Source organism: Desmodus rotundus, chromosome 13, assembly GCF_022682495.2.
Source record: "Desmodus rotundus isolate HL8 chromosome 13, HLdesRot8A.1, whole genome shotgun sequence".
Classification (NCBI taxonomy): domain Eukaryota; kingdom Metazoa; phylum Chordata; class Mammalia; order Chiroptera; family Phyllostomidae; genus Desmodus; species Desmodus rotundus.
The window spans coordinates 23,177,569-23,192,739 of NC_071399.1; the positions used below are offsets into that span (position 1 = coordinate 23,177,569).

At 37.9% G+C, this 15,171-nt stretch overlaps 1 protein-coding gene across 1 annotated transcript in view; it reads left to right on the forward strand.

Annotated features, from left to right (window-relative positions):
- LOC139440490 (A disintegrin and metallopeptidase domain 3-like) overlaps nt 1–13,035 on the forward strand; it is an 88,324-nt gene extending 75,289 nt beyond the window's left edge. The window contains exons 17-21 of the mRNA XM_071220145.1: nt 4,328–4,414; nt 6,956–7,066; nt 11,278–11,306; nt 12,159–12,296; nt 12,966–13,035. Coding sequence (XP_071076246.1) covers nt 4,328–4,414; nt 6,956–7,066; nt 11,278–11,306; nt 12,159–12,296; nt 12,966–13,035 — 435 coding nt within the window. The remainder of the gene's footprint in view (nt 1–4,327; nt 4,415–6,955; nt 7,067–11,277; nt 11,307–12,158; nt 12,297–12,965) is intronic.
- Nucleotides 13,036–15,171: the final 2,136 nt, after the last annotated feature.

The following is a 15,171-nucleotide window of genomic DNA, read 5'->3' on the forward strand; positions in this document are numbered from 1 at the left end:
CAGTACAGAGAGAGAAGTTCAGAGGAATATAGGTCTATCTAAAGGAAATAGAAAAATCTCAAATAAACAACCTAATCCTACTTCTACATGAACTAAAGGAACAAGAAACAATGCCCAGAGTGAGTAGAAGGAAGGAAATGGGCAAGATCAGAGAAGAATTAAATGACATAGAGACTAAAAGAACAATTCAAAGAATTGAAAAGTCTGGGAGCTGGTTCTTTGAATTGACAAATCTTTAACCAGACTCATCAAGAAAAAAAGAGGGAGGATGCCCATAAATAAAATCAGAAATGAAAGAGGAGAAGTTACAACTGAAACCATAGATATACAAACGATTGTAAGAAATTACTATGAACAACTATATGTCAAGAAATTGCACAACCTGGTTGAAATTAACACATTTCTAGAAACATGCGATCTGCCAAAACTGAATTAAGAAGAAGCAAAATGCCTGAATAGACCAATAACAACTAGTGAAATTGAAACAATAATCAAAAAACTCCTGGCACACAAAAGCCCTGGACCACATGGATTCACAGGTGAATTTTACCAAATATTTAAGGAACAACTAACTCCTATCCTTGTCAAACCATTCCAAAAATTTCCAGAAGAGGAAAGACTCCCCAACTGTCTGTATGAGGCCAGAATCATTCTAATCCCCAAACCAGACAAAGACACAAGAGAGAAGAAAACTATAGGGCAATAAGACTGATGAATATAGATATTAAAATTATCAATAAAATACAGTCAGGATTCAGAAACACATTAAAAAGACGATACACCATGATCAAGTGGGATTCATCCCAGGGATACAAGGATGATACAATATTTGCAAATCAATAAATGTTATACATCACATAAACAAAAGGAAAGACAAAAACTACATGATCATATAAGTAGATGTGGAAAAAGCATTTGATAAGGCATAGCACCCATTTATGATCAAAACACTCAGCAAAGTGGGAGTAGAGGGAGCATTTCTCAACGTAATAAAGGCCATATATGAGAGACCTACAGCCAACCTCATACTCAATACGCAAAAACTGAAAGCTTTCCTACTAAGATCAGGGATATGACAAGGGTGTCCACTTTCATCACTTCTATTCAACATAGTATTGGAAGTTTTAACCACAGTGATCAGACAGGAAAAATAAATAAATGGCATCCAAATTGGAAAGGAGGAAGTAAATCTGTCATTGTTTGCAGATGATAGGGTAGTGTACATAGGAAACCCAGTAGAGTCCACCAAAAATCAACTTGACCTGATAAGTGAATTTGGAAAAGCAGCAGTATACAGAGTCGATATTCAGAAATAGAAGGCGTTTTTGTACACCAACAATGAAATATCAGAAACATAATAAATTAGGGAGTCAGTGCCATTTACTATAGCAAGAGGAAAAAGAAAATTCCTAGGAATAAACCTGAGCAAGGAAGTAAAAGACCTGTACTCAGAAACTACACAACACTGAAGAAAGAAATTAAGGAAGACACAAATAAATGGAAGCATATAGCATGTCAATGGATTGGTAGAATTAACATCATTAAAACGTCCATCCTACCCAAAGCAATTTATAGCTTTAATGCAATCCCTACTAAAATACAGTGACATATTTCACAGATAGAGAACAAACACTTCAAAAATTTATGTGGAACCATAAATGACCCTTAATTTCCTGGCCATTTTTATGTCATTTTATTTTATTTTATTATTTTTTATTTTTTAAAAGATTTTATTTATTTATTTTTCAGACAGAGGGGAAGGGAGGGAGAGAGGGAAATGTCAATGTGTGGTTGCTTCTTGCACACCATCTACTGGGGACCTGGCTCACAACCTAGGCATGTGTCCTAGATTGGAAATCAAACTAGTGACCCTTTGGTTCACAGGGTGACACTAAATACGCTGAGCCACAGCAGTGAGGGCTCCTAGCCATTTTTAGAAAGAAGAACAATGTAGGAGGTATCACAATACCTGGTATCAAACTATATTACAAGGCCACTGTAATCAAAAGCGTCTGGTACTGGCATAAAGAGACACATAAATCAAAGGACAGAATAGAGAGCCCAGAAATAATCCCATGTCTCTCCGGTCAATTAATATTTGACAGAGGGGACAGGAGCATAAAATGGATCTCTTCAACAAATGGTGTTGGGAGATCTTGACAGCTACATGCAAAAATATGAAACTGGATCACCAACTTACAACATACAACAAAGTAAACTTATAAAAGACTTAAATATAAGTCATGACACCATAAAAGTCCTAGAGGAAAACATAGGCAGGAAAATTTCAGTTATCCCCTGCAGCAATATTTTCAGTGATCCATCCCCTAGAGCAAGGAATATAAAGGAAAGAATAAACAAATGGGACTTCATCAAATTAAAACGCTACTGCATGGCTAAAGAAAACATCAGGAAAATGAAAAGGGAACCAACGGTATGGAAAAATATATCTCCCAATGATACTTTGGACAAGGGTTTGATCTTCAAAATATATAAGGAACTCACATGACTCCACAGCAGGAAGACAAACAATCCAATTGAAAAATGGGCAAAGGACCTGAACAGACACTTCTCCAAGGAGAACATACAGAGGGCCCAGAGACATATGAAAGGATGCTGTGCATCAGTAGGCATCAGAGAGATGCAAATTAAAACCGGAATGGGATACCACTTCACACTGGTCAGAGTGGATATTGTGAATAAATCAACAAACAATAAGTGCTGGTGAGGCTGTGGAGAAAAGGGACCCTAGGACACTGTTGGTGGGAATGCAGACTGGTGTGGCCACTGTGGAAAACAGTATGGAATTTCCTCAGAAAACTAAAAATGGAACTGCCTTTTGACCCAGCGATTCTACTGCTGGGACTATATCTTAATAAACCTGAATCACCAATTCAAAAGAACCTATGCACCCCAATTTTTAGAGCAGTACAATTTACAATAGCCAAGTGGTGTAAGCATCCTAAGTGCCCATCAGTAAGAGAGTGGATCAAAAAAGAGTGTTACATGTACACTATGGAGTACTATGCAGCATAAAGAAAGAAGGAATTTCTATCTTTTCTGACATCATGGATGGCACTGGAGAGCATTATGCTAAGTGAAATAAGCCAGGCCGTTTAAGACAAATACCATATGATCTCACATATAAGAGGAATCTAATGAACAAAATAAGCTAATGAACAAGATAGAACCACAGGCAAGGAAACATGGAAGAGAGTGAAAGTGACCAGAGGGGAGTTAGGGGTAAGGGGACTAATGGGGAAAAGAAGGGGAAGGGACTAGACTTGGAACATTTATGAATGGACAACAGTGTGGCCATTGACTGTGGGAGGGGGCTTGAGTGTGAGATGGGCAGGGGAGGGCAAAGGGGGAAAATTGGGACAATTGTAATAGAATAGCAATCAAAATGATTTAATAAGAAAGAAAATTAGGTTAAACGAATAAATAAAGTAAATCTTGTATTTAGTGAGCACTTAGTCTGCATCAAACATTGCTTTTGTTTCTTCATGTGTAACAAGTTATTTCATCCTTATAAAATACATGTATCCTTTTTAATCATGTGTGTGTGATTACTATTTCAAATTCCAAGATGGATAAACTGAGGAATGGGGGAATAAATAACTTGCTCAAAGTCACATTGCTGAAGTAAAACATTGGAGGTATTGTTACTAAAGTTTGAAAAAATGTAAAAATTACAGAAATGCTAGAATTTAGTGTTGATTGTTAGGTTCTGTGAGCAAAATAGCTCTTGCACTGAATATGGGCCCGGTTAATAAGTCATTGTGTGGCTTTAGGTGCATAAAGTTAATTCTTAAGAAATATACATAAGGATAAAAACATCTCTTTCACAGGGTCATTATGAATATACAAGTATATTGTAAAATGTATAGAAAGTGTAAGATACATCGTAGCAAATGATCAGTACAGGTTGTCTGTTTTTGTTTTAATGCCAGTTAGTATCAATTAAGCCACAGTCTGCTCCCTCAAAGAAAAAATAGTATCTGATTTTTCAGTATTTCATAGTTGGTAATGTAAGTTGTTTTCTTGATTGAATAGATGTCATAAAATCCAGATTCATCTGTTTTATATACACAGGGGTAGGCAAAAGTAAGTTTACAGTTGTGAGTAAGGGAAACAGAGTAAACTACAAGAATGTAAATCATGTAAATAATCCCAACCTGCAGGTCTTTTTCCATACAAACTTCTGTAAACCTACTTTTGCCAACCCCCTGTACCTACAAAGTGTGAACCTCTGTTTTGTACTAAGAACAATTGCTCACTCTTCATATTTCATGTGTTTTGTTGTTGCTTGTTTTTAAAATTATAGTTTTGTCATGGAACAAGTTGCAAACTCACCAGTGAATACAACAATCCAGTAACCTGTAATTCAACAGAGAAATGCCTTGGACATGGCGTATGTAATGGTTACTCTATTTTTGTGTATAGTTTTAAAAAGAATTCACTTCAGTAACATTTCCAAGATAATAAGGGTCAGAATTATTTATTCGTTTCTTAAAATTTATTTATTTGCTTTTATTCAGTTACAATTATCGGCATTTTCTCCCCATCCCTCCACCCCACCCCAGCCAGTCCCACCTCCCTCCCCCGCCTCTACCCTCCCCCTTGATTTTGTCCTTGTGTCCTTTATAGTAGCTCCTATAGACCCCTCTCCCCACTATCCCCTCCCCACTCCCCTCTGGCTATTGTTACAATGTTCTTAATTTCAATGTCTCTGGTTATATTTTGTTTGCTTTTTTCTTTTGTTGATTATGTTCCAGTTAACGGTGAGATCATATGGTATTTGTCCCTCACCACCTGGCTTATTTCAACTTAGCATAATGCTCTCCAGTTCCATCCAAGAAACACCAATCCAAAAGAACCTATGCACCCCAATGTTCATAGCAGCACAATTTACAATAGCCAAGTACGGAAGCAACCTAAGTGCCCATCAGCCAATGAGTGGATCAAAAAATTATGGTACATTTACACAATGGAATTCTATGCAGCAGAGAGAAAGAAGGAGCTTATACCCTTTGCAGTGTCATGGGTCAGAATTATTTAATGTGGAAATTTCTTATGGAAAGTTGCTGTCAAATAAGGAAAGCAGTTCCCATTATTTTTACACATGCACATGAATTATGTGTTCAACAGGATCATTATAGGCCCTATTAGTTATGAGCTTTGAACTTTGTGCAAAATGCCATATAAAAACTTTGTATAAAATGCAATACAAATTGTTATAACATTAGATCAAGATTGTGAAATTTTGGGAATAGATTTATTAAAGATTATACATATACACTTTTACATAAATATAAACATTATGATTGAGTATATGTTTACTGTCATGTATTTGAATATGCAGAATATATTTAATTACTTATATTACTTATAGTGTACTATTCTGTGAGCACAGACTTTCTTGTCTATTCTGATCTGTTTCACCGTTCAGTGGCTTCAGTTTGTAGCCTGTATGTCTGTTCCACACAGTATTTGAAGTCATTCACTAATGGACTATGGTATAATATTAATTTTTACTTACCTATTATACATAGTGGTGCAATGGACATTGTTGTGAACTCATCTTTTCATATTTATCTGATTTCTTAATTTGTTAGCTATTAAATCTGTTGGACCAAATGTATGCACCCTTAAAATATTTGGTTATGTTATGTTGTCAAGAAACAATATACCAGATTTTACTTCCACTTATCATGCATGAAAAGGAGCATTTCTTCAAACTCTGGCCTGACTAGTTTGTCAGTTTTTTAATCTCTTCTAATGTGCTAAATCCATTTTTAATTTGCATTGATTGAATAATTAATGATACACTTCTTCGATATGTATGTATGGTAATATTTGCCATTTGCACTTCTATTTGTCCATCCATTGTGAAATTATCTATGAGGTTATGGAAATGTTGTAAACTTGGAAGATTTTCAAGCATGCCTTTGGCTTTAAATTTGTAGCTGGTGTCTTCTGCCATATTGATGCTTCATATACTATATTGTGATCCAGGAAAAGAGTGATGTGTCTTTATGTCTTGATTCAAAATTTTCTCCCACATCACTAAAATGTTCTATTATTTACAGTTACTTTCTGTTTCTTTCCTTCTTTTTTAATTTCTTATTGCATGAACCTATTTCTAGGTTCTCTATTCTGCTTCTGATCCTTCTTTTAATTCACCTACCATATCACATTTTTAAGTACTTTTTAAAATTATTATTATTTCTTCAACCTCACAGGAGGAATTTTTTTTGTCATTTCTTATAGAGAGAGAGGAAGGGATCTAGAGAAACCTTGCTGTGAGAGAGAAATTTTGATTGGCTGATATCCATTTATGCTCTGACTGGGGATTGAACCCTCAACCTAAGAATGTGACCTGACTAGGAATCAAACCCACAACCTTTTGGTTATGGGATGATGCTCCAACCCACTGAGCCACACCAGCCAGGGAACATATGTAGTTATTTTATAGGCTTCTTATTTTCCACCAAAATATATTTTGCTATCTGTGTCTGTTTTAGCAAGTCCTTCCTTTAGTTGCTCACCCACATTTTTTTTGTAAAGGTTGACTCTTGTCATAGCTAGCTTTTTTTATCTAGCACAACTCATAATAAATTTGAACTCCCACAGTTTTATAATTTCTGGCCTCATAATTCCTATGCCTTTCTAGAATAAGGTATTTCAATTGTATCAACAATGTTATCTACTATTATTTAACAATACAAGAGACAACAGGAAATCCCTGTGACATTTGAAGAGATATTGCATGGACATGTATTCTATCAAATTTTATTTTAAGAATTATATTCTGCATTAACGTAAAGACTACCTATAACATACTAAATTCTAATACTTTAATAATGTGCATTGACTAACAATGACAAATAGTGCATTTGATTTTTATATTGCATATATAATGTTCTCATTTTCCATTTGGTTTTGGTTTAAGATTTGTAACAGTAGAGGCAATTGTCAGTGTGATGTTGGATATGCCCCTCCTTCTTGTGAAGAATCACTGTCATCCCCAGGAGGAAGTGTTGATGATGGGTTTTGGATTTTGGCTGAAGGTTAGTATCTAGATCAGTGCACTCCATTAGGACTTTCCACTTCTAGAAATATTCTACATCTCCACTTTTTTTTTTTTTAAGAGACTATACATTTATTGGATTCAGTGTTTTCCAGTTAGTATTACATACTCTTTTTTCCCTTTTTTTGGATATATTTATTGATTATGCTATTACAGTTGTCCCATTTCCCCCCTCCCCACTCCACTCCATCCTGCACACCCCCTCCCTCCCACATTCCCCCCCTGTAGTTCATGTCCATGGGTCATACATATAAGTTCTTTGGCTTCTACATTTCCTATACTATTCTTTCCCTCCCCCTGTCTATTTTCCACCTATCATTTATGCTACTTATTCTCTGTACCTTTCCCCCCACTCTCCCCCTTTTTCTCCCCTATTGATAACCCTCCATGTGATGTCCATTTCTCTGGTTCTGTTCCTGTTCTAGTTCTTTGCTTTGCTTGCTTTTGTTTTTGTTTTAGGAGTGGTTGTTAATAACTGTGAGTTTGCTGTCATTTTTACTGTTCATATTTTTTATCTTCTTTTTCTTAGGTAACTAACTCCCTTTAACATTTCATATAATAAGGGCTTGGTGATGATGAGCTTCTTTAACTTGACCTTATCTGAGAAGCACTTTATCTTCCCTTCCATTCTAAATGATAGCTTTGCTGGATAGAGCAATCGTGGGTGTAGGTCTTTGCCTTTCATGACTTGGAATACTCCTTGCCAGCCCCTTCTTGTGTGTAAGGTCTCTTTGGAGAAATCAGCTGACAGTCTTATGGGAACTCCTTTGTTGGTAACTGTGTTCTTTTCTCCTTCTGGTTCTAAGATTCTCTCCTTCTGTGTAATCTTGGCTAATGTAATTATGATGTGCCTTGGTGTGTTCCTCCTTGGGTCCAGCTTCTTTGGGACTCTCTGAGCTTCCTGGACTTCCTGGAAGTCTATTTCCTTTGCCAGACTGGGGAAGTGGTCCTTCATTATTTGTTCAAATAAGTTTTCAATTTTTTGTTCTTCCTCTTCTCCTTCTGGCACCCCTATAATTCGGATGTTGGAACGTTTCAAGATGTCCTGAAGGTTCCTAAGCCTCTCCTCATTTTTCTGAATTCTTGTTTCTTCATTCTTTTCTGGTTGGATGTTTCTTTCTTCCTTCTGGTCCACACCGTTGATTTGAGTCCCAGTTTCCTTCGCATCACTATTGGTTCCCTGTACATTTTCCTTTGTTTCTCTTAGCATAGACTTCATTTTTTCATCTAGTTTTTGAACAAATTCAACCCATTCTGTGAGCGTCCTTATTACCAGCATTTTGAACTGTGCATCCGATAGGTTGGCTATCTGCTCGCTGCTTAGTTGAATTATTTCTGGAGCTTTGAAGTGTTCTGTCATTTGGGCCATTTTTTTTTCTTGGGGAGTCTGTTACGTGACGGGGCGGAGCCTTAGGTGTTCCTTGGGGCAGAGTAATGCTGGTAGCTGTGCTGTGATGCTGTAGTGGGAGAGGGGCTGAGAAGGAGCAATGGCGCCTGCTCCACTCTCCACGGGATTTCAGTCATCCCCTTCGCTACCCACAATCAAATTGGGCCCCTCTGGTGCTGGTTTCCAAGTGTGTGGGCTTGTGCACGCCCTAGGCCCCTGTGGGTCTCTCCAACGACCTCTCCCGTGAGGCTGGGAGTTTCTCCTGCTGTCACTCCAACCCCCACGGTTGTTCTCAATCAGAGGTTTGAGGCTTCATTTCCCCGGCGCTGAGCCCCTGGATTACGTGGTCTGCTTTGCTCCCCGCTGTTCGTCCTGGTTTATCTGTGCACGAATGTGGGTCTGCTCTGCCTGCCCCGTTCTCCGCCACTCAGAGTCCAGCCCTCTCAGTTTATCTGTGTGTGAATGTAGGGCCGCGTGGTCTGCTATTGGTCAGACTGCCTGCCCTGTTCGTCCCACACTCCTCCAGTCTTGGTCCCGCCACGGCAACCTGAGTCCTCTCCGCCCCGGCTGCCCGTCTCCGCCCCTCCTACCAGTCTGGATGTATGTTTCTTTTTTATCTACTTGGTGTTGGACTTCCCTGCCCTTCGATTTTCTGTCAGTTCTGGTTGCGCGAGGAGGCTCAGTGTGTCTACCTACGCCGCCATCTTGGTTCTCCATAAATTTCTGATATATGTGTTCTACATCTATGAAATGTGTCATTGGTGTTTTGGTAGGGATTGCTTTGAATCCATAGATTGCTTTGGGTAGTGTGGACGTTTTGATGATGTTCATTCTCCCAATCCACGAACATGGCATGTGCTCCCATTTATTTGTGTCTTCCTTAATTTCTTCCTTCAGTGTTATGTAGTTTCTGAGTACAAGACATTTACCTCCTTGGTTAAGTTTATTCCTAAGTATTTAATTTTTCTTGTTGCTGTATTAAATGGGACCATTTCCTAATTTCTGTTTCTGATATTTCATTGTTGGTGTACAAAACTGCCTTCGATTTCTGAATGTTGAATTTGTATCCCACTGTCTTGCCAAATTCATTTATTAGGTCAAGTAGTGTTTTGGTGGAGTCTATAGTGTTTTCTATGTACACTATCATGTAATCTGCAACAGTGACTGCTTTACTTCCTTCTTTCCAATAAAAATGAGCAGTTTAAATAAATACACTGACACACAAATATAAAAATAGCTCATAAGCCCATGAGATTGTGCTCAACATTTTAAGAGAATGTTAATCAAAACAACATGAGATACTAGTTCAGTGTTTGTAGGTTGATTTTAATAAAAAAATTTACAGGCAACATGTGATTACTGATGATGTAGGGAAACTGGGATCTTATTGGTGCTCTTTTTCCAGCACTGCTCAAACTATTGTATCTCCTTTTGTTCTCTTTCTTAAGTATATTTTATTGTTTATGCTGTCCCAATTTTCCCCTCTTTATGCCCCCTCCGCCCTACACCCCCCAACCCTCCAGCATTACCCCACCCCCTTAATTTATGTCCATGTGTTGTACATATTTGTTCTTTGAGTTCTCTGTTTGCTATACCATTTTTGACCTCTCCCGTCTATGTTATGCCTACCAATTATGCTTCTTCTTCCCTGTACATTTCTCCCCCTATTTTCCCTCCATCCTCCCCACTGATAACCCTCCATGTGATGTCCATTTCTCTGATTCTGTTCCTGTTCTAGTTGTTTGCTGAGTTTTTGTGTTTGTTGTTTTTCTTTCTTTCTTTTTAGGTTCATTTTTTGATAGTCGTGAGTTCGTTGTCATTTTACTGTTCATATTTTTGATCTTATTTTTCTTAGATAATCCCTTTAACATTTCATATAATAAGGGCTTGGTGATGATGAACTCCTTTAACTTGACCTTATCTGAGAAGCACATTATCTGCCCTTCCATTCTAAATGATAGCTTTGCTGGATACAGTAATCTTGGATGTAGGTCCTTGCCTTTCATGACTTGGAATAGTTCTTTCCAGCCCCTTCTTGCCTGCAAGGTTTCTTTTGAGTAATCAGCTGATAGTCTTATGCGCACTCCTTTGTAGGTAACTGTGTTCTTTTCTCTTGCTGCTTGTAAGATTCTCTCCTTCTGTGTAATCTTGGGTAACTTAATGATGATGGCCTTGTTGTGTTCCTCTTTGGGTCCAGCCTCTTTGGGACTTTCTGGACCTCCTGGACTTCTGGGAAATCTATTTCCTTCACCAGATTGGGGAAGTTTTCCTTCATTATTTGTTCAAATAAGTTTTCAATTTCTTACTTTTTTTCTTCTCCTTCTAGCACCCCTATAATTTGGATGTTGGAATGTTTCAAGTTGTTCCAGATGTTTCTAAGCCTCTCTTCATTTTGAATTCTTGTTTCCGCATTCTGTGCTGTTTGGATGTTTATTTCTTCTTTTTGTTCCAAGTCATTGATTTGAGTCCTGGTTTCCTTCCTGTTAATGTTGGTTCTGTGAGTATTTTGCTTTATTTCATTTTGGGTATCTTTCATTTGTTCTTTCATTTTTTGACCAAGCTCAGTCAGTCCTGTGAGCATTCTGATTATCAGGGCTTTAAATTCTCCATCAGACAGGTTGGCTATCTCCTCATCACTTAGCTCTCTGTCTGAAGTTTTGCTCTGTTCTTTCATTTTAGCCATATTTCTTTCTCTCCGGGCACCTGTTAAGTTGTAAGGGGGCAGGTCCTTAGGGTATTCACAGGAAGGACAACTCTTTTTGCTGCATCGCGGGGCCGCCTTTTGGGGAGCAGCCAGAGAGGGAACAATGCAGCTTACCTGCTTGAGTGTAGCCCCACTTTCCACGAACCTTCATGTGAGACTGGGAGTTTCTCCCACCGCAGCAACCGCAGTAGTCCACAGTGAGTTCTGAGTCTCAGTTTACCATTGTGTCAACCCTGCCTGCACATTCTGGTGCCTAATGCAACCAGCCCCACCCACACCATGCACTTCCTCACCAGACAAGAGTTATGTTGGTGGTAATTCTGATTGCTTAATTTAGTTTTTTGTATTTTGGTTGTCTGGATTATTTCTTTCATTTAATTAGACCAAGCTTCCATAGATTTTTAAATTTTTCTGTACTATCTTCAAACACATGGAAGAATATATATTATTCTAATTAATATAATCAAAATTAGGACAATGTCACTTTATAAAGATAATTGGAAACTTAACCTATTTTGCTATCATCAATGGTGCTTTACAATTAACCTTCCAATATGTCAATAATTTTTCATTAAATAATTTTTTGAAACAGTTCTTTTGTTTGCTCTATATTTTAAATGGAAGAACTTATTAGATAGTAATATCAATTTAATCTGTTGTAAGCAGCAATTAACAGATGGGAATATGATAAAATACATTAGAATATAGCACATAAAGATTACACATAAAATGATTTAAAATAAAGTATGACAATGATATTGATATATATTGAGTGACAGAAATAAATAATACACTTTGTGGCATAGTCACAGAATATTGGAAACACAAATTTAATTTTATTCATTCGATGATCATACTATCTGAAGCCCATATTTTTATAAATCAAAATTCTAATATACTTCGAATGTCATTTTTGAAAAAATAATGAAAGGTACTCTCATGTTTTCAGTAAAACTTGGAAACTTGCCAAAAAGAAGGACACGTGCTACTCCTCAAAACAATGGCTTCTTGATCAGTTTTTGCATTTTTCTATCTTTCCTTATTTTAATTGCCTTCATTGCTCTTAAACGGAATCAGAAAAAATCTTGGGTAAGAGACGAAACAAGTGAAGGGTAAGTAAACTTGTTATTTCTTATATTTATATTAAAATGCATTATGGGAAGAATCCAAACGTAATTCTGTATATTACAAGTAGGAATTCTCAGATGGATTGGGTTAGTGTATAAAAATATTGAGTCTTCGTATATGATTTTTTTTCTAGATTTCAAGCAGCTAGGTATCCTTCATGTGCATATAGGCCCACGAAAATGTGAAGCTAAATTGTTGCCACCAAATGTAACTAAATGTAGCTGACAGACATAGAAGCTTCACTGGGAACTCATTAATGAAAGTGAAACAGTTACTTACATAGTTTTTGATAGAAATATCATAACTGTACAGATGATAATTTAAGAATTTGACTATTTTCATGTAAACTACCTTTTCAACTTTGCAGGAGCATTATCATAGATATATTAATATACATCTGGTTTTCCTTGTAGAGAAGATAGGAGAAAAATAATAAATTGGTTTTTAGTTTGAAATTTATGTATGATTAATATACTTAGTAGAGGGACCAAATATTCAATATAGGATCACTGAGTGGAATATAGGAAGCAAAGTGGATCTTGATATATATTATTTGAGTAATGAGTACAGGTACAGCTTTATTAGTTTTCTTGATTTTGCTTAAGATTACAATGTTTCCCAAACCTAAAACTAATGTTATTTCTTTGATACAGATCCGTATCAGATGAAAGCAGTAGTGACAGCAAGTCATACACAGAGTTAAAGGTAAATCGAAGGGATTAAACTATTGACAAAATATCGTTTCCGAAATATATTTATTTATTTAAATATACTTTATTGATTATGGTATTACAGTTGTCCCATTTCCCCCCCTACACTCCACTCCATCCTGCACACCCCCTCCCTCCCACATTCTCCCCCTATAGTTCATGTCCATGGGTCATACATATAAGTTCTCTGGCTTCTACATTTCCTATATTATTCCTACCCTCCCCCTGTCTATTTTCTACCTACCATTTATGCTACTTATTCTCTGTACCTTTCCCCCCTCTCTCCCCTTCCCACTCCCCTGTTGATAACCCTCCATGTGATCTCCATTTCTGTGGTTCTGTTCCTGTTCTAGTTGTTTGCTTAGCTTGCTTTTGTTTTTGTTTTACGTGTGGTTGTTAATAACTGAGTTTGCTGTCATTTTTACTGTTCACATTTTTTATCTTCTTTTTCTTAGATAAGTCCCTTTAACATTTCATATATTAAGGGCTTGGTGATGATGAACTCCTTGAACTTGACCTTATCTGGGAAGCACTTTATCTGCCCTTCCATTCTAAATGATAGCTTTGCTGGATATAGTAATCTTGGTTGTAGGTGCTTGCCTTTCATGACTTGCAACACTTCTTGCCAGCCCCTTCTTGTCTGTAAGGTCTCTTTGGAGAAATCAGCTGACAGTCTTATGGGAACTCCTTTGTAGGTAACTGTGTCCTTTTCTCTTGCTCCTTCTAAGATTCTCTCCTTCTGTGTAATCTTGGCTAATGTAATGATGATGTGCCTTGGTGTGTTCCTCCTCGGGTCCAGCTTTTTGGGACTCTCTGAGCTTCCTGAACTTCCTGGAAGTCTATTTCCTTTGCCAGACTGGGGAAGTGGTCCTTCATTATTTGTTCAAATAAGTTTTCAATTTTTTGTTCTTCCTCTTCTCCTTCTGGCACCCCTATAATTCGGATGTTGGAATGTTTCAAGATGTCCTGGAGGTTCCCAAGCCTCTCTTCATTTTTTTGAATTCTTGTTTCTTCATTCTTTTCTGGTTGGATGTTTCTCTCTTCCTTCTGGTCCACACCATTGATTTGATTCCCAGTTTCCTTCCCATTACTATTGGTTCCCTGTGCATTTTTCTTTGTTTCTCTTAGCATAGGCTTCATTTTTTCATCTAATTTGTGACCAAATTCAACCAATTGTGTGAGCTTCCTGATTACCAGTGTTTTGAACTGTGCATCTGATAGGTTGGCTATCTCTTCGTTGCTTAGTTGTATTTTTTCTGGAGCTTTGATCTGTTCTTTCATTTGGGTCATGTTTTTTTTTTTTTGTCTTGGTGCAACAGTTACATAGAGGGGTGGAGCCTTAGGTGTCCACCAGGGTGGGGCAACGCTGGTAGCTGCACTGTGATGCTGTATGTGGGGGAGTGGTCCAATAAGGAGCAAGGAGGCTTGCTCCACTCTCTGTCAATCACTCCGCTACCCACAATCAAATTGTGCCCCTGTGGTGCTGATTTCTAAGTGGGTGGGCTTGTGCATGCTCTAGGCACCTGTGGGCCTCTCAATGAACTCTCCTGTGAGGCTGGGAGTTTCTCCTGCTGCTGCCTCAAACCTCCTCCCCCGGGTGTTTTCAATCAGAGGTTTCAGGCTTTATTTCCTCGTGCTAGAGCCCTGGGTTGTGGGGTCTGCTTCACTCCCCCACCATTCCTCCTGGTTTGTCTATGCGCGAATGTGGGGCAGTAGGGTCTGCCAGCCACCACCTTGTGCGTTCTGCCAGCTGCAGCCTGGCCTGCCCTGTTCCACAATACTACACCTCGCTGGGTCCCTCAGCCACCACCTTGCCACGAGTCCCCTCTGTCCTAGCTGTCTGTCTCTGCCCCTCCTTCTGGTCTGGGTGAATGTTTCTTTTTTATCTCCTTGGTAGTCGGACTTCCATACAGTTCGATTTTCTGTCGGTTCTGGTTGTGTTTGGTTTTTATATTGTTGTTGTCCTTCTTTTGGTTGCAAGTAGGCACAGCGTGTCTCCCTATGCCTGCATCTTGGCCGGAACCCTGAAATATACTTAAAAAAAATCTTTAACCTCAGTATAAGAGACCTATTATTTCCATGTTTTATCATCATCACTCCTATTTTTCAATATCATACTAAAAAAACCGAATTCAAATTTTGTTTGGTA